Source organism: Sander vitreus, chromosome 16 (assembly GCF_031162955.1).
Source record: "Sander vitreus isolate 19-12246 chromosome 16, sanVit1, whole genome shotgun sequence".
NCBI lineage: Eukaryota > Metazoa > Chordata > Actinopteri > Perciformes > Percidae > Sander > Sander vitreus.
In genome coordinates this window covers 26,522,566-26,541,490 of record NC_135870.1, presented here as the reverse complement: position 1 = coordinate 26,541,490, position 18,925 = coordinate 26,522,566, and the positions used below count along the sequence as shown (strand labels likewise).

At 40.3% G+C, this 18,925-nt stretch overlaps 1 protein-coding gene across 4 annotated transcripts in view; it reads left to right on the top strand.

The window, feature by feature from the left end:
• The window catches only part of wdr7 (WD repeat domain 7), a 159,271-nt gene that overhangs the window by 111,456 nt on the left and 28,890 nt on the right, over positions 1 to 18,925 (top strand). For all 4 annotated transcript variants that reach the window (XM_078272136.1, XM_078272135.1, XM_078272138.1 and 1 more), the window contains exons 23-24: positions 6,020 to 6,247; positions 15,394 to 15,580. In XM_078272136.1, the coding sequence (XP_078128262.1) occupies positions 6,020 to 6,247; positions 15,394 to 15,580 (415 nt within the window). The remainder of the gene's footprint in view (positions 1 to 6,019; positions 6,248 to 15,393; positions 15,581 to 18,925) is intronic.

Sequence of the window (18,925 nt, the reverse complement as noted above, 5' to 3'; positions counted from 1 at the left end):
CATGCAAATATGTTGTGCCATGCCATTACCAACTTCTTCACAACCGCACTCCTGCTCTTCCTCTGACAGATAGAGACTCAGCCAAAGGGCCAAAATTATAATATATTCTCATGTAAACTATTTCTGTCAGCACAGACATTTTTGTAAATTGCTTAACCAGTGTATTCCATCATAATGGTTATTATATTGCCAGAATCCAGATAATCCCACTTACTTATATATGTATCCCACTTACATATATGAATATATATTTCTACTGGTATGTTTCCTAGTGACATTAATGCAAAAATATTAAGAAAAAACTATTCCACCTGTGTGTGCATGGTTATAATTCTGAAGTGCAAAATAGTTCAGGCTACAGCACAAATATTTCCATCCGTGGAAGCTGTGTCGAGTATTCTGTCTGTAATAAAGTGTCCTGCATATTCTCTGATCTGTACCAATGTGTCCCCGTGGTACACGTGTGTGGTAGTTTGAATGCACATAATTGTTGTTCTAAAATTTCCTTCGGGATGAATAAATCTATCTATCTAAACGTTTTCTGCTGAAAAGGGAGTAGCGCAAATTCAAGATGGCTGACGCTCGTTTTGGTTCGGAAATTTTCGGAAAAAGACGACAGTGGGTGGGTTGAAAAAATGCGGAAGTAGCTCCTACTACTGGCTGTAGTCCATTGCCTCTGGGCAAAAATGCCTCCGATGACGGAAAACAACGATTTTTGTGTCATCAGAGGCTTTTTTCCAGACCCACAATACAGAGATCTCTCCTCTCAGGGGGACATGAGGGAGAGAAGCACGGTCATTCAAAAATACTACCGTGTTTCTACTGATACAAAGCTTAATGCTAAATCGGTGCTTTAAACGTTAAAATAGACATTTTCTTACAGAGGAGCATGCCCATGGACCCTCCTAGGGGGGCTTGTGCCCCAGTGCAGCTCTAGGTCTAGACGCCCCTGGGGCAGTGTCCCCGTTTTAAGTTTTACAAAGATAAAAACATTACCTTATTTGGAGGTATTTACGCTTCTGAGCTGAAAATGTCCCCGGATTTTGTCTCAGAAATCTGGTCACTTTACCTTTCAGGCTTCATACAACTCCAAATAATTCCAATAAGCACTGATCATGAAGCTCATTGCTGTGAGCACATGGTAATAATTGAAGTCGACCCAGATGAATGCATCAGCGTTTTGATTACCTCTCTTCTTTTAACTTCATGACAGCTGGACAGTCTGACGACACTGTTAAAGGAGATGTTATGAGTAAATCAAACAGAGACTGTAACAGGACATGGACAACAATAGTATTTTGAGAAGTCCCCAAATGAAATGACACACCTAGAGTTAATATTGCAATATTATTTGTTTTTAAACAGTTTTTGAATTTGACACTGGATTTTAAAATATATCATGTGGTGGTTTTCTGCGCATCTTGCAAAGAGAAGATCTGTGCAGGATCTTGGCCTTGAAAACATCCAAATAATCAATATAGCTTGACAGATTGGTGCGGGACCAGTCAGTCATTGTTGACATGATGACACCACCAGTGTCCTGGAATATATCAATAACTTTACAAATGTGGTGTTAAAGATATAAAACCATATATCTCTCTGCAGCTGCACAGCCTGTTTCTCTGATTTTGGTGCATTTTTTAGGATAAATTTGACAATGTTTCGAGAACAGAAGCCATGTTTATTCATTTAGAATATCAGAAGCGAACACCAATGACAGCGTAGCGAGGGTGCCTATCCAATCAGGCGCCAGAAGGTGTGATGGAACAGTCCCATTACTATTTATTGACTTTGGGTCCTGGACACCCCAGTGCATATACACATTCACAGCACACATTGTACTACATAAGAAATTAATTCCAACTGTTTAACAGATTACCAAGGGAGTCCACTTAGTTGTTTTTCCCACCCGTCTTGTAAAAAGGTTAAGATTTATATACGACTAAATATCTTTGAATCCCGCAAATACCCCTTCAATCTGTCTGAATCTGTCTCTCCCTCCCTCTCTTTACTTTCTCTTTCTCTCTGTAAATCTCAACTTTTTAGTGATTCTGGTTGGGAGTCTATCTCTAATTCTGTTATCTACTGGCCCAGTCTGGCCCGGGGATGGATGCCATCTGTAATCCATTTATCAGAGCAGGCCGCTGGGCCTTTTTCCAAATGACAGCTGACCCTTAGCAATCTCATTATAAAAAGCACCAGGATATAATATGGAAATATGGGGGGAGGGAGCTCTGAAAAATGGACTGAGAAACAAACGCATAGTGGACAAAATATTAGAAAATATTATATTATATTTTGTGCAGTCATCTACTCCATCAGTACAGAACACTCCGCGACGGAATTTACAAGAAAACATGGGCGATCTGGACACCAAGAAGCCAATGATTTTAGTGCAACAACATCTACAATTATTAGCCTGAAAACCAGAATCAGTTTCATTTGCTCTGGCAGATACAACCGGCCCCCCTTCTATTCAAACAGATCCAGACATCCAGTACCTGGACAGAAACAGGCAGGTTGAAGATGATGACTGACAGAGGAGCTTCATGCTTCAACTTCAACTTTATTTTGTCCCCAGAGGGCAATTGGTTTTGCAGCAAGGTACAATACATGAAAAACAACATAGTCATACAATTCAGTACACTTGTTTACACTTTGTTACCACAAATACACTTCTCCATTGGCCAGATAACAAATCTAATCGTAATCCATCTTGGTTTTCCTGGGTTCCATGCCAATCGAGGCCACACCTATTCCAGTCCATAGTGGTGTTATTGCCACCTAAACCTGTAACCAACTAAAATGCCAGAATAAGAAAAACTTTAGCAGTTTAGTTACAACAATCAACAAGTATCAGTAACAGCGAACAGGCTAACAACTATCCTTAAATGAACACAATCATATGGATGAATTGGAATTATGAACTAAGTGGGACAAAAGTTTTAGGATCTTCACAGGCTCTCACTCATGCTGCTCCCTCACCAATACAGATCATTTAGTAGTCTATCTGATCAGGGATTAGACAGCACAGTACGACCTCTGTATGATCGTATGTGTTAAAATCACTGGAGCTGCTTTTTTCCTGACTTTAATGACACAGGGAGAATGACTGCTAATTGCAGTGTAACATCAGCTTCTTTACTGCGGAGGACAGACAGATGCAGTTCCACCTGGAAGGAGAAAACATTACCTACTGTATGTCTCTTGAAGAGACAGATGCATTTACACCTTTTCAACATCTGTCTAGAATGCATTTTAAGCCGTTTTCTCATATAAACTCCAGACAATGTCCGGAGAATCAGGTCTCGACATTGTCCTGAGTTGCCCTTTCACGCATGTAGCACACAACAGTAGATTGTTCATGTGAAATGCCTTCTCACCTACTGGAAATACTCATGTTTGGTTTAGGGGAGAGGTGGCGCCTGGGTAGAGCATGCAGGAGGCAGGACATGATGCGGATTACACTGCAGTCACGAAGCCGGTTCGTAGTTTGGTCGTACTCGGAAACAATCAAGTCTCTTGCCGTTCCTTGAATTTGTCTGACAATTTCGGCATTGGCCCTTATCGACAGAAGTTCCAGAATCTCATTCTGACACTTATGCTGGTGTCTTTGCGTAAATCACCCTTTTTCTTCAGTCTTGAGTGTTTGTCTTTTTTCCAGTTTCGCACCAGCTGCATGATAGAAATGTCATCAAACCCTGCTCACTTTGAATTCTCCGGACAATGACCAGGGCCCCGTTTCAGAAAGCAGGTTTAGTGAAAACTCTGAGTTTGTTAACCCTGAGATGAGGGTAACTCTGGGTTTTCTGTTTCAGAAAGAGAGGTAACTTCACCTCAGAGTCAGTTACTATGGTAACTGAGCCTGTGAACCTAACCTGGTCGGGAGCAGGTTTTCTTCAAGAAACCTTGAGTTTCTCTCAGTCTCCTACCTCTGACACCGCCCTCTTTCATTACCTCATTCATATATCAGTCTGTATCAGGCGCATTTTAGTGCAGTTTATCGGCATGAATAAAAAAAAAATGGTGTTGGTTTATTAACCATGTTAGGCAGACTATAAAACGTTTGTCTAAAAACATGGCATTTCCTTGTGTCGACGATCCCGTTGATGAAGAAGCTGCTTTACTTTGCAGGGTGTTATATGTCGGGAGATGATATTGAAGCCCAGACATTTTAATTTTCAGATAACTTCCTATTTGAGAGTTGTTATGCAGCCTAGGCTACATAACCTTATCGGTCCTCATATCACTAACGTCACCCATCTTGGGCATGCTCTACATCCCAGCAGATTATTTGTGTCACATTCATTTTTTTTTTTTTAAAACGGCAGTTTTCTTTAAAGTAAAAGCCACTGTATAGCAAAGCGCCGTCAGTAGAATGTGACTCGCTCTGAAACATGTTTTAAACGTTTTTGTAGTGTTCCCTGGACACAAACCAGTAAGAGCCATTAAAAAAGGGTTCCAGAGGATTGCAGGTGAATGATGTAAACCCTTTGAAATAAAAGAGTATGAGTCATTTAACATCAGTACAGACTCCTTTTATCCTGAGTCGTCATCCTTTTAGTTTTCAGTAATCACTCCCCTCATTGAGGATCATGTCACAGTAACAAATTTAACACGTGAAGAGAAAACTGTGAAGATCAACAGCAAGTAGACAGCAGTGACCATCTCTCTCGCTCTCGCTCTTGCTCTCTCTCTCTCTCTCTCTCTCTCTCTCTCTCTCTCTCTCTCTCTCTCTCTCTATTCATCACACCCAGTGTGCTCACTAAACCCTTACCCCTCACAGACTCTGTGTGTGTGTGTGCGAGCGAGTGAGCGAGTGAGTGAGCGAGTGCTTGTGCCCCTGCAATTCAAATCCATATGCTGTGCTCGCTCATCCAGAGAGACAAAATAAGAAAGAGAAGTCTGAGGGTGAGGCTGTGGGATGGTGTGTGTGTGTTTGGTTGTTTCACACACACACACACACACACACACACACACACACACACACACACACACACACACAGATTCTATGTAGTCCTTATTGGGCCTTTGATCCAAGGGGTGTTAGGAGCTCTCATCTCCCACTGTGATATATACTCACACACACACACACACACACACACACACAAACGTGTATTCCTCTCAGGGCTGAGTCAGTTTCCCACTGTGTAGACCCTGCACACACACAAAAAAGGTTATTTTGGGGTCGTCTTGGGGAACACAATGGACGGACACGCCCACACACACACACACACACACACACACACACACACACACACACACACACATACACAGATACACACACACACACACACACACACACACACACACAGGTACACATCTCATTGTCCCGCTAAAAGCCTTTAGTCACAGTGCAAACACACCTCTGGAAGGCTCTTGGACACGTGCAACTGGAAACCTTTGTGTGTGTGTGTGTGTGTGTGTGTGTGTGTGGGTGGGTGCTTTGTGTGCGTGTAATGGTTAATACCAGGACAATAGAAGTGTGCCTGTTCAGTTGTTATAGGCCCACTGGAGACTTACAGGCCTGCTGTTTTTTTAACCACCTTTCACCATGAAAAGGAAGAAAAGAAACAAATGAGAATGGGGGTCCCCCACGCTCTCTCTATTCAGCTAAATCATCTCTTAAAGTAGGATGGAGGAAGAAGGAAAGAAATAAGCAGATGAGCAGTACCTTTAGACCTTTAAAAATAAACTGCAAATGTTCTTAACTTATCTATCTTTAGTAAGTCACCAAAATCAATAAAGTGTGTTGAAAGCAGCAAAAGTTACTTTTTTTCACCTGTAACATGGTGACAAAATAATAGCTTTTTCCAGAGCTTTCATCACCTCTCAGGGTCTTCATCAGTGAATGGAGTTTGCTCAGTTGACATGGAGCTCTCATCATGTGACTTAAGTATAGAACTAAGTAACAAAATAACTAAGTGTGGAACTTCCCGTCTTGAGAACAGGGTAAACACTGCTAAATCAACAGGAACCACCACAAGACACTTATTCTCTCTCTCTGTCTCTCTACCAGGCTGTCTGTCCAACCTTCCACCAAACGCCAAGAAAATCTCCAACTCGTACGAGGAGCGCCGTAAACAAGCCACCGCCATCGTGCTGCTGGGGGTCATCGGGGCTGAGTTTGGCGCTGAGATTGAACCTCCAAAGGGTTCAGCACGGGCTCGAGCCGGGGGACAGGCGCCTGAGGGCTTTGGACTGACAAGTGGAGGGTCGTCCAACTACTCACTGGCCAGACACACATGTATGTACAGAGACCACACACTCGTTGCCATATTTGGATCATTCCTGTTATGCAGCAACATTTCTGTCCCCATGAATTACTTCATCATATTTTCTTTATATTCTATCAAATATTTTAAACAAATGGCTTAAATTATAGATCAAGGTCTTCTTTGTCACACACACATATATATATATACACATAAAGAATAATGCACATTAAAAAATATTGGTTCTACTTTTCTGAGCTTTTATTTTGGTGCTCGATTCTACCATTTTCACAATGCATGATGACTATAAGCCATACAATTATAAAATGCTCATTAATTTATTCAATTTAAATTATTGCCATGTTAATGCCTCTCTCTGATTATATATAAATAACTATAGTTGTTTTCTACCATTTTCATTATTTACTGTGTATCCCTGAAGTCATTTTCCACCCTGTTAGTAGTAGCTTCTTGTCTTTCAAAAAAAAGAAGAAAAAAAAAGACTACAATTCCATATAGACAATTGTCAGGAAGTGACATGCTCTTTTTGGAGGGAACTCAAAGGATCAAAGTCGGGTGAGCCTAAACTTTCATGATGTTAATCTGTTTGTCATACAAAAACAAAACAACACAGAAAAGAAGCGACACCATCATAAGAAAAATAGAAAGACACTAAAACTTTCTGAATTGGAAAAATGATTTGATAAATAAATTAGGATAATAAGGATGCAAAAGAAAGTACAATTATGTAAAGCAATTACAAGTAGAAGTTTGCAGGTTTAAACCCAGATTTCTAAATTGTCCAAAAGGCACAAGTGAGTTGATTTTAAGGAAGTGCTGTAATTTGTTCCAGGAGTCAGGTGCACTAAAGTTAAAAGCAGAAGCTAAGGCTAACTTAGCTCAAAATGTTCCACCCTGTTAGGTGTATAGACCTATATAAACCAGTCCCCCCATAAATATTGTTATTTGCGTGCATGAGATTGGCCAATATGTTTTCCTGTCATTTAAACATGTCTCTTTTCTTATATATTGCAAAAATCATAAATAATCGATCTGCAATGCTCTTCCTGCATTTCGACTACATTTTACAAACAGGGATGTTTTGGGTATGTGTCAATAAAAGGAGACGTGCTGTTTGCAAGTGAAGTCAGCGGTTGTGGGATAGAAAACAGTGGCAAAGTGGCGCTGATACCGTTATTGATTTTCTTTCTTTGTAATCCTTTTTTCCTATAATTTGTTTCATCTGTTTAATGTCTTACTTGCACTGTTGGGCTGTATTCTGTATCTCCATTATTGCCAGACAGAGAAACCTTCTTGACCACCTTTTGGTTTCTTACCACTGATTTCTTTGTCTAGTCTTTGGGTTCATGACCAGATATAATATTAGATACATGTGCGGCCTCATAGAACTGCTACAGGACTCTTACCTTCAGATAGATACTGAAATGTTCAGTGGTTCCTGTTTTGGTCAAGAATCATGGTTTTTCCAAACTCAGCTGACAAAGTAGAAACTTCAGTCTTGGATTAGAGGTGAGGAGAGAGATGGGATTGATTTTTACCCTCCAAGCTTGACACCTTAAGGAGCTTGGCACTGACTTCCACTCACACTCACATACACACACGCTCACTGGGCCCAGCCTGTACCAAGCTGTGCCTGCAGCGTTGGACCTTGGTGGGCATCAAACCTGCACTAAGCAGAGCTGCTCTTCCATTCTGCTGCCCCTGAGCTCTGATTGGCTGCCTCAGGGGCCATCCTCCCAGTTACAGAGCCTGTACTCTCACTGATAGACTGTGAAACGTGATATTGGCCCTGTACACAGTGGTCATCTCACCTGTGTGGACTCACCGCACACACGCACATGCACACACGCACACACGCACACACACACACACACACACACACACACACACACACACACGCACACACCAGAAAACCCCAAACCCATGTCATCAGATGAAAACAACTTATTGATCCCTTGGGTAGAACTCCACCCTTTTAAAACCTTTCACTAACCCATCTTTTTTTTTTTCTTCAATTAACAGAATAAACCAAACTTCTCAACATCATTAGTGTTTAATGTTGTCTTAGCATTAAGTAGTCACACTAGAACTTTGCCTATATAAAACACAATATAAAATTAGAAAAAAATCATTTAAATCAGAAATCAAACACAATCACATTAACAAGATTAAGACCCAATAGATAACCCATACATGTTTCATAAAAAAAAAAAAAGAGAACATTATTGTATTCTTATCCTAAGCCTTTTGCTGTTTACAGTGAGGTTTGCTCGAATCCAGCTCGACTGCACAAACTTGTTCATGAGTAGGTGTGAGTTTGGGAAATTTGCTCATTTTCATATAAGGCTACATGTTCTGCTCCATTTATGGACAACTTTGATTCACAAAAATGTCACCCAAGAGCAAAAAGAACTTAAGATTTCAAAGCTCGAAGCCCGGACATAAGTGAATTAATTCACATTATATTGTTACAGCTGTCATAAAAGAGTCGTACAGTGGCTGAAATGTACGAGGTAACGTTTGGACATGACATTAGATGCCAGAAAGTCATGCTTGAGCAAAGCTGTTTGGGACTAAAATGTGAGTTGGTCAAGGCGATGTGACAGTCTTAGGTTGTTCTCCGGAACAGTGACCTGCATAAAGACCTTGACTGTCACCATTTTCCTTGTAATGTATAAGATATCGCCAATTGACAGCCATGATGCACATCACGCGAATATGGTATACAGAATATACATTTTATAAGGCTGTGCTTGCATTGTTGTGGTCCATCTAAAAACTCACTCTCACTCCACAGAGCAACCTGCTCCTTTAACTGACCCCACAGAGTAACTGAACCCTTTAAAATGTGTTATTACTTAATAAAAAGCTTGAGCAGACAATTACAGATTGTCTGCGGACATTTGAGGACATGTTTTATTCTTTCTCCACTGTTCCTTTCTCATGTGTTATTATGCTGCTTTTTTTCCTGCCTCTTCCTCTGTTCTGTTGTATCCTTCTCTTCTTTTTACTCTGTTCTTTTTCCAGGTCTCATTCAGTCAGATGTTTTTCTCCCTCCTTCCACTCTCCATCTCCCCCTTCTCCTCTCTCTGTTATAAAATTGAAAGATGGATCGTTGTTTCTGGCGTACTGTGCTGTGTGTGTGTGTGATGAATGAGAGCTGTCCACCCAGAGAGAGGGAAGGTACAGTAGTCTATACAGCGGAGTATAGATTGATGTTTTCATATGGCGAAGGGGGAAATGTAGGGGAGATTGAGGGGGAGATTGAGCTTAAGGAAGGACGGAAGGACAGATGAAGACAGAGAAAAGGGAGAATGTGATTGTACATGTGTACATGTGAACTGTACATCTGTGTATCATCTCTGGACAATAATGTCAAAATACCTTGATTGCCCTCTGAGGCCTATTCACCGTGAACGGTGGCATTTTAAAACATTCATGAGAGCAGATTGGAAATTGAGTTTTATTTTGTACCGTAGAAAATAGAACAGGGACAAGCAGGTGATGGAAACTAAACCTTGTTTGAGGTTTGCCGAGCGCTCTTTTAATGACACTATTTCATTGCACCACCAACTGACTATCTTGCTCTACTCCTAATATTAGTGCAACAGTAGTGCAGGGGAACACACATTCATTTGCATTTTGTTTTTGATTGATTGTCAGGAAATTCATCTAAAATTTGCTCTAAATTTGGATCGAAACTTGGCTCCAGTCATTTTTGGGCACTCAGACGCCATTGCTAAGGTTGGGTACCATTCACATTTTTTCCAGTACCGGTACCTGAAATTCAGTTCCTGTACCCAAGGGTACCTTTTTTTGGTACTTTCCCTCTGTAATAACAAAAGATGTGTTTCAGTTGTAAAAATAATTCCAAACCTATTTATCCTATTTACTTAGAACATTTTGTTATTTATTTAGAAGATTTTACATTCCACACAAAATAAAACTCCTCCCTCTCCCCTGCCATACCCGTAGCGCCGAGATCGAAAAGGAGCTCACGGTCAGCCACTGTGGTACATGGGCTTAAGCTAATCCCCTGGCAGCACATGCTGCTCACTACACCGACCTGTGCCGGTCGTCAGAGTGGCATGCCGCTTGTGTTCACACTGTTTAACCGTAGGTGGAAGTGGTAACGTTGATTTAACATGAATCAGTCCTCGGTAGTACCGACGTAATTCGGTAGGTACCCAAAAAAGTACAGAGTTCGGTAACATTACCCAACCCTAGCCATTGCTGGCTGAGATGTTTCTGAACATATATTCTTAAAATAACCAAGTACCTCAAATTAACCAATTAGCCATATAAGCTAAGCAGTGAAAAGTGCAAATATATTTTTTTTCAAGACTTTTCAGATTTCTCATTTTATTGATGTTGGTTAGCAAATATTTGTTGTGATGTTTTACTTGTTTTTGGTTTTATATTGAAGTTGTTGTCCATAGTAGGGATCAGCAACTTTTTAGGGTTAGTATTTCGTTAGCAACATTTCAGGCTTTTAGGTAGTTAGCTAAATCTTGGAAATCAAATATTTTTGCAAAATTATGAATGATTAGTAAATAATTAAACCTAGTAATGGGAAAAGTAGCTTAATCTTGGACTGACCATAGATTAGTAGGATATTTTTAGAATGATTAATAACTTCTTAAACATTTCAGTATAGCTGCATTTTGGACTTAACTTTGGCTAGCAAAACTTGAGGGTTAAGTGCCTCGTCACACCCGAAATTGGCACAGTGAAAGTACTTTGCCTCCCAAAATAGGTGAAGGTGCTTGAAGCTAGATGTACAGTAATGACTTGCAGTGCTAGTTGGCGAACTGCTGCAGCTGGTGATCTAACTGCTAACATGGTAGTTAGCTAGGACTATGCTAATGGTAGACAGTACAATAGTCAGCCAAAGCTAGCAAAGTTGCTAGCTGCCAGTTAGTGGTGGAGTTTTACACAGGTATTCTTTATGTCTGCAGTGGTTGTTGACCAAATACTACTTTTATAGTTTTTAACCTATAGATATTCATGATAGACACAGCATCTCTCATTCTCTCTCAAACTGGCTCTTATTCTTTCTCTATCTTTTTTTAATTTTTTAAAAAAAATTCTTTCTCTCTCCCTTTCCCTGCACTGAGTCCGATCCGGCTCTCATCAACTAACCAAGTCCTCAACATTGATTTACCTTCACCTCTCATTTATGCTCAAACAGAGGAAAGGGGGGGGGGCGACTCGGCCTGGTAAACTTTAGACATCACCAATCTATCACTATTTTACACTCCCTACTCCCTCCCTCCCTCCTTTATTCCCCCCTACTTCCTTCCTTCCTTCCTTCTTTCCTCCGCCTCTTCCTCCTCCTGCTGTAATCACCCTCTCTGTGTTAATGTGACATGTTTACTGCTCTAACTAACCGCTCATTATAGCCAGCTGATGCTTTGTCAATAGCTATTGGTTAATTTGGGTCTGAGCCTGCCTTTAAACAAAGATATCCACTTTGAGAAATGGACCAGAGTCCTTTACGTCTCTCACTTCCGGCTCACTGACTAGAGGGGAGGGGTTGTAAATTTGAATTTCGATCTGGACAATTACAGCACTGATTGTTAACGGCCATCTTTAACAGTCCAGGACAAAACAAATTAATAGAGGCTTTTTTGTGCAAATGTGGGTGTCAGGTTCATTACACACACACACACACACACACACACACACACACACACACACACACACCTGCCCACCCACAGTCACTGTCACTGCTCACAGCATTGAACTTTGACCTCATAACCTCTGAGGCCTGTTCTGTGATGGGGGGGTCCGCTGGTTGACTGTGTGAAGAGCACATACACACACATTAACAATGTCAGGGGTTTACATTTGACTGACAACCTCTTGCCCCATGACACCCAAATTATAATGCCATCACATCCCATCCTCCCACACAGTCACCTACACAGTTTATTTATTGATTATCAGTTTATTTGAAACTAATGTTAAATTGATTTCCTATCACTAGAAGCACGGCAAAGTTTGCAAATGGCATTTATCATATTCTATACTACACAGATGTTGCACGTTGCACATTTAGGCCTCATTATTTAGACCATTATTTTTTTCTTTTTATATTTTAATAAAGATCCTGGGAACATATTTGTTTTAATTTTTCAAAGAAGAAGGCTGGTGTTCTCTATTTTTCTTTTTTTCAGCACATTTAAAAAAAAAAGAAAAAAAAAAAAAGACCAAAACATTCGTCATTGGTTCCTACTGAGATGTGAGTCTTTGTGTTTTAATTAGGGCTGTCAATCAATTAAAAAGTTTAATCTAATTAATTACATACTCTGTGAGTAATTAATAAAAATTAATCGCATACATAATTAACGGTGCCTGAACCGATACGTTTTAAGAAAGTAAAAAAAGAAAAGAAAAAAAAAAGGGTACTAAACAACAGGTGGTGACATTAAAGAACGGCTTGTTTATTGCTAAGGCCATATGGTCAAAATTAAATGATTTAATAATAATGTATAACAATAACAATAACTTATTTCACTAGTAAATTGCTGTCGAACGACAAAAACGAAAACCAGATAGGAAAAGGACATTTACAATAACTTCAAATGCACCACGAGGCTGTAGTATACCAGTTTCATTGAACGCACCGGCTGTGTTGTTTTTCCGACGGCAGCTGCAGATTGTTACATCCCGGTGTTGAATCCTCTACAGTAAAACACAGTCAAACTTTACACCGTTTTTTCAGATTAATTAATCGAAATTAACGCGTTATTTTGACAGCCCTAGTTTTAATATTTCCTCATTCACAGTAGTTACCTTTATATGTAGCGATAAATTAAAACTGAAACAAAAATTAAAGCTGGAACAGCACCAAGCATCCAATGTAAATAAGGTAGGCGTGGACAGAATTTTTTCCCGGGTACCAAACATGCATCCTGTCAATATAGTGTTAGACACAATTGACTTACTGGGACACACAACGCCGACTTATTGGGACTTTAGCTAATTCACCGTAATCCCAGAGTTAGATAAGTCCATACATGCCCTTCTTATCTCCGTGCGTGTTGTAGCTCTGTCAGACGGCTGACGGTAGCTTAGCCTAGCACGGATCCTGAAGGGAATCGGTTCCAACTAGCCTACTGCTCTGAATACGTGACAAAATAACGCCAATATGTTCCCATTTACATGTTGTGATTTGTATAGTCACAGTGTGTACAAATAACAACGTCACATGAGACACAGCCATCTTCTAACCATATATAAACTGGGAACTGGGCGGAGTGATATGATTGCAGCACCTGAGAAGCCCCGAGCAGAGTAGCAATGCTTCGCCTTTCTGAGAATATAGTTCCCAGTTTATATACGGTTAGAAGATGACGAAAATCTTTTAAACTGACCTTTGTTGATCTGAAATGAAGACCGATTCAGCAACTGCATGGCCTATTTCTCGCTTAAAATGTTTTCAGAAACACGTTTCAGTGAACTATTTTAGTATAATATGAGATCGTATTCTGAACAAGCCGCCATGACAGTCTGTCTTTGAATTTCTGGAGAAACAAGACCCACGTGACGCGTTCGTCCAATCAGCTGCCGGTTTTAATTTTTGGGCGACAATACAGATTAGCGCCGCCTGCTGTTATGGAGACGTATTACGTCTCGTCTCTTCGGTGTGTTCTGAGGCATTTTTTTGACCAACTCGGGGAGACTGATCAGTCCAACTGCCTTTTCTGCCGACGGTTGGCCGACTAGTTGGTGTGTAAGCAGCTTAACAAAAACTTGATTGATTTAAGCGCTTACTGGTGTTTGCTCACTATGTTGATCACCAGATAAGGGTCAGAGTTCACCAACCTATTACTGATTCAGTCACAACATGCTAACACACCCATCCTGCATGTTTGACTCTTTGTGTCTTTGCAAACAGCTACAACATAGCTGCTAACAATGTTAATGCAGAGATGTCCATCTATGTCACCCATAACAACGTAGCACAATGATGCTAACACAGTTAGCGCTCTATCTGTCGTTGCCGGTATATAACAGTCGTACCGAGCAATGCTAACATGGTTAGCCTCTAGCTATATCTTTCATAGCCCCATCCATATGCTGTGTCTGTGTAGATATAAACCAATAAGGAAGGGGGGTTTGCCATTTAAGACGGGTTGATGATTAAATGCCAGGAGATCCAGATGATGACATTAGCTCTGTGTGTCTGGAGACTGGAGGACCTTAAGAGCCACCGCAGGATTATAAATACTTATAGTAAATGATCTGTTTTATATTATATGTTTCTTCATATTACGACTGTTTAAATTCCAAGTAAAAATACAACTGAAACTGAAGCAGTAGAAGAAGAAAAGAGCCTTTCTGATAATAGTGTACTCAGAAAAAACTGTGCTACAACAATAACGCAGTTGCAGTCCAGAATATTCTGCATGTACATCACTGACTTTGAATACATAAATAGAAGACCAGTTCATGTATGATAACTGAATTTATATACATATAGTGATTTTCTGTTAACATTTCCAAAAGTTTTACAAAACCTTGATTTTCCTCTGACTGACTTTTTGAAGCACTTTGTGAAGAATGTGTGTGTGTGTGTGTGTGTGTGTGTGTGGGGGGCGGTATTTTCAGGAGCCTTAATGGTCAGTCTGTCTCCACAGAGACTGGCTCAAATGTCAGGTCAGCTATGAAGTGACCTCCATATGTGCGCTGTCTTTATCCTCTTGTGCGTGTGTGTGCCCGTGCGTGCACGCGTGCGTGCACTCGTGTGTGCGTTTTTACCAGAACCTCATTTGAAATATTGTGTTTTTTTTGTTTTGCATTTACATTTATGTTAGTGTTCAATGTGCACTGTCCAATATAATTAAACACATAACTGCAGATTTAATGTCCTATTTCAGAAAATATCATGAAAATGGAAAATAAGAGGCATGATGGTGGCTCAAATTTGAATGTATCCTTCTTTATCACATTTTAATTCTCTTTTTGTCCTAATATAATTCACTCCTGCAACATAAGGAGAGAAAGAAATTGTGAAATGAAATGATTAAGTCACATAAAATGTGCTGTAGCATTATTGGAGATTCAACCTTCAACAGTGCTACAGCGTACAGAGTAACATCAGGCTCCCGATTTGACTTTACACTGATTCTACCGTTTCTACCGTTTGAAGGTAAGGCGCTGACCTTCCTGCTGCTGCAGCCTCCTAGCCCCAAGCTGCCTCCCCACAGCACCATCCGCCGCACCGCCATCGATCTGATTGGCAGAGGCTTCACCGTGTGGGAGCCGTATATGGATGTGTCAGCGGTGCTCATGGGGCTGCTGGAGCTCTGTGCTGACGCCGAGAAGCAGCTGGCCAAGTGAGTCCACGGCGCACACACAAACTCAAATGTTATTCATAAATTACTAAACATTATCTATTTTAAATTCTAAATAGATAAGCACTGTACATAAATATATAAAGTAAGAGGACCTGAGGAAATGTATGTCAGAAATCTGAATTTTGTAGGTGGAAGTAAACGAACAGTGGCATCTCTATACATTACCCGATATTTTGTAATGTGTGTAGAAAGTTTTCCTTTTTAACTGCCAAGAAATCCTGTATGTCCAAGAAATCCTGCAGGGTGTGCTATATATTGAAATATAGTCATCAAATGCCACTTAAACAATAAGGAAGAGCTTGAGAAATGACTTGAGACTCGACTTTAGACTGGCTTTGACTGGCCAGCTTTAAGACTCAATTGACTTGGGACATGTCTTGAACCTGCTTTAACAAGACTTGCATCTTTACTTGGACTTGTCTTGGTGGTTGTAATGGTCGGTCTTTTTAATGGCCAGCATGCAAAAGGAACGAAAAGATGTGACTCTGACTTAAAATACTTAAAAACAGCTCTGAATACATCATGTGCATAAAAACAAAGCTTACATATAGATTCAAGTGATACAAAAATATGTAAATACAAAGTGAACAAAAAGACACTGTGTATCACAGCGGTTCTGTATTCTCAGTTTCTGTTCCGGAACTGATTGGTTTATTTATTGTTAGTGTTTGTCTGTTCGACTGCTCAGTCTTCCCTCTCAGATTCCAGAGTACAGACAACAGCCTGCCTATAGATACAAATATAAGCGCACACACACACACACACACACACACACACACACACACACACACACACACACACACAGAAACACATTATACAGCCGACACACTGAGATATGGAAGCCAGGCTGTAATCTGATTGCAGGACATTATGATGATGTAACGATGTCTGCGTTGCTCAGACATGTTAGTCCTCTGTCTGTGTGCATGTGTGTTTGTTTGTGTTCATGTGGTATCATTAAACCAGACAAACAAGTGGTCAGATTGTTAAATAATGTCCTGCTCCTTAGAGTGTCAACCCTTTAGGTTTATGTCCTTTCCTAAACTAAAGATAGAAAGATATGTTTATGTGTTGACAGAGAACCCAGGCACAAGCCAGTCGGCAGCCTAGACCGGTGTCGACACAACTGTAATCATAACCTACCTATCATCCATATTCCAATTTGTTCAGTGGGATGTCTGTGTAAGGGCAGACTTTAGGTTGATTTATCTGATCATATATGACTTATATCAGTCACTGTAACTGTGACTGCCAGTTTGACTTATTGAGATGACCCAGTCAGAAGTTGGTGTTAGACCACAGATGTTGACAGCAGCAGTCTGCTTTGCCTCCTGGACCATCAACATCACATCCAGCAGAGAGCAGGTCAAAGGTTATGGCTGCCTTCAAACAGTCCTAGTGAGGTTGTGGTTAAGCTAATACAGCATTTTGTATGAGGTCAGAGGTCACAGAGAAAGAAATTCAGTGGCATCTTCTCATGCTTGGTACAAAGCTGTGTGTGTGTGTGTGTGTGTGTGTGTGTGTGTGTGTGTGTGTATTGTGTCTTCCTCTCTGCTAAAATCTAACTGGCCAACATAAGTTGATCCTATTAAGGCTGAAACTCGAGCTGGGTCAGTCTGGTTAAATGAGTATAAATATGTCTGCTGCCACTGTGTGTGTGTAGAAGTAAACAACACAATCCAGTGTAAGTGGAACAGAAAGTGAGGAGAATTTGAACGGACTCAGACTTAAAGAGTCTCACAAAATAAAAGGAAACAGTCTGGACACATTGGAGTTGTGAGTTGCATACAGTTTAAAACAATTGGTGGTGGATTTGTTTGACCATCATCCATCTGTGTAATTCCACCTGAAATACTACACAATTACTACAACTAACAATAATAATGGCAATAATGTTAAAATCAATGTTTAGTTTAGGAATAGTGATGAGTACTGGTTACATTAAATCATCAATTGATAATGTTGATAAACTGATTGGGGTGGCTTTATTGTTTATTTTTAAAGGAATTACTTATAAAAGTTATGTCACTTGATTACAATGATCACGCATGAGTCAGAGATGACTCACACTGCTTTATTAAGTAGTATTTTAGGAGCACCACAACAGCATACGTCAATGGAAAGATGCGAGTGAACTTTGATTCAGGATTCAAAATGTCGATAAAACATGTAGGTAAAAACATACTTCATGTCTATTTTCACACAATTGTGATTGGTTTAAAGAAATGCAAACAACCAAGAGCGTTTTTCTATCCTATCTCAGAATGTATGTGTGGTGTAGCCATACCTTACTCCACAGCGCTGTGGATCGGGCAATGCGAGACTAAGCACCCAGTCAATTAGCCAGTTATTCAATTGGTCAGTCAACTATCTGATGCATCAGTATCCCAGCAAGCCAGTAAACCATCCAATGCGTAAATAACTGAGAAAACCCATCATCCACTAAACCTTTTATCAAACCAGCCAGTAAAAGTCAGTCAGTGAATAAGTAATCTCTATAAACTGATGTCTGCATAGGAATGCAGAATATGTAGGCAACAGGACAAGATTTTGGTATAGGAAGCGTTCTGGTTTCCGTTTTTAGTCGAAGTAATATTGACTATTGACCAATCACATTTGAGAGGGCTTTGGTTACATGCAGGTATGACTGATAGTCGATCCAAAATCAGTCAATTAGTGTCCCAGTCAGTAAGTCCATTCTTAAACCAGCCAGTGAATAAGTAACTAAACCAGTCAGTCAGGAAACCATCCAATTACCCAACTAAGCAAACTAGTTCAATCTGCTAGTCCATAAGTGTCCCACTCAATAAATCCATTCTTAATCCAGCCAGTAACGCCGGTTACACCTTGCACTGGGCTCTACAAACGCACGCACCTGCAAACCTCTGCAATAACTTGAATGTGGCTGTCACACAAACCCATCGCATCCCTCTTAAAATGAAAAAATGTGGCCATGCTGACTGTGCATTATTCCTTGTTGATGATTGGCTCGTTTGTCTTCGGTACCCTAGCTCCATTAGGGATAACCGATTGTTCCCAAAGAAAAACTTAGGGCCACGGCTGTGTGCTGCTCTTTATTAATGGTGGGGAACCAGACGTACATGAATTTCAGTGTAAACTGACAATAAAGTTGTATTGTATCGTAGAACCGAAAAATACTGTTACACTGATAACACTTCCGATAAAGTATAAATTTCCCTTTATGTTGCCTGTCCAAGCAAGTTTTTAAGTGTGGATTCTCCTTTGCATCATTGTGGTGCGCCAAGCATTACTGCCCACTTAGGCATTATTGGATGTAATTCGGTATCTGACAGTAGGTGACAA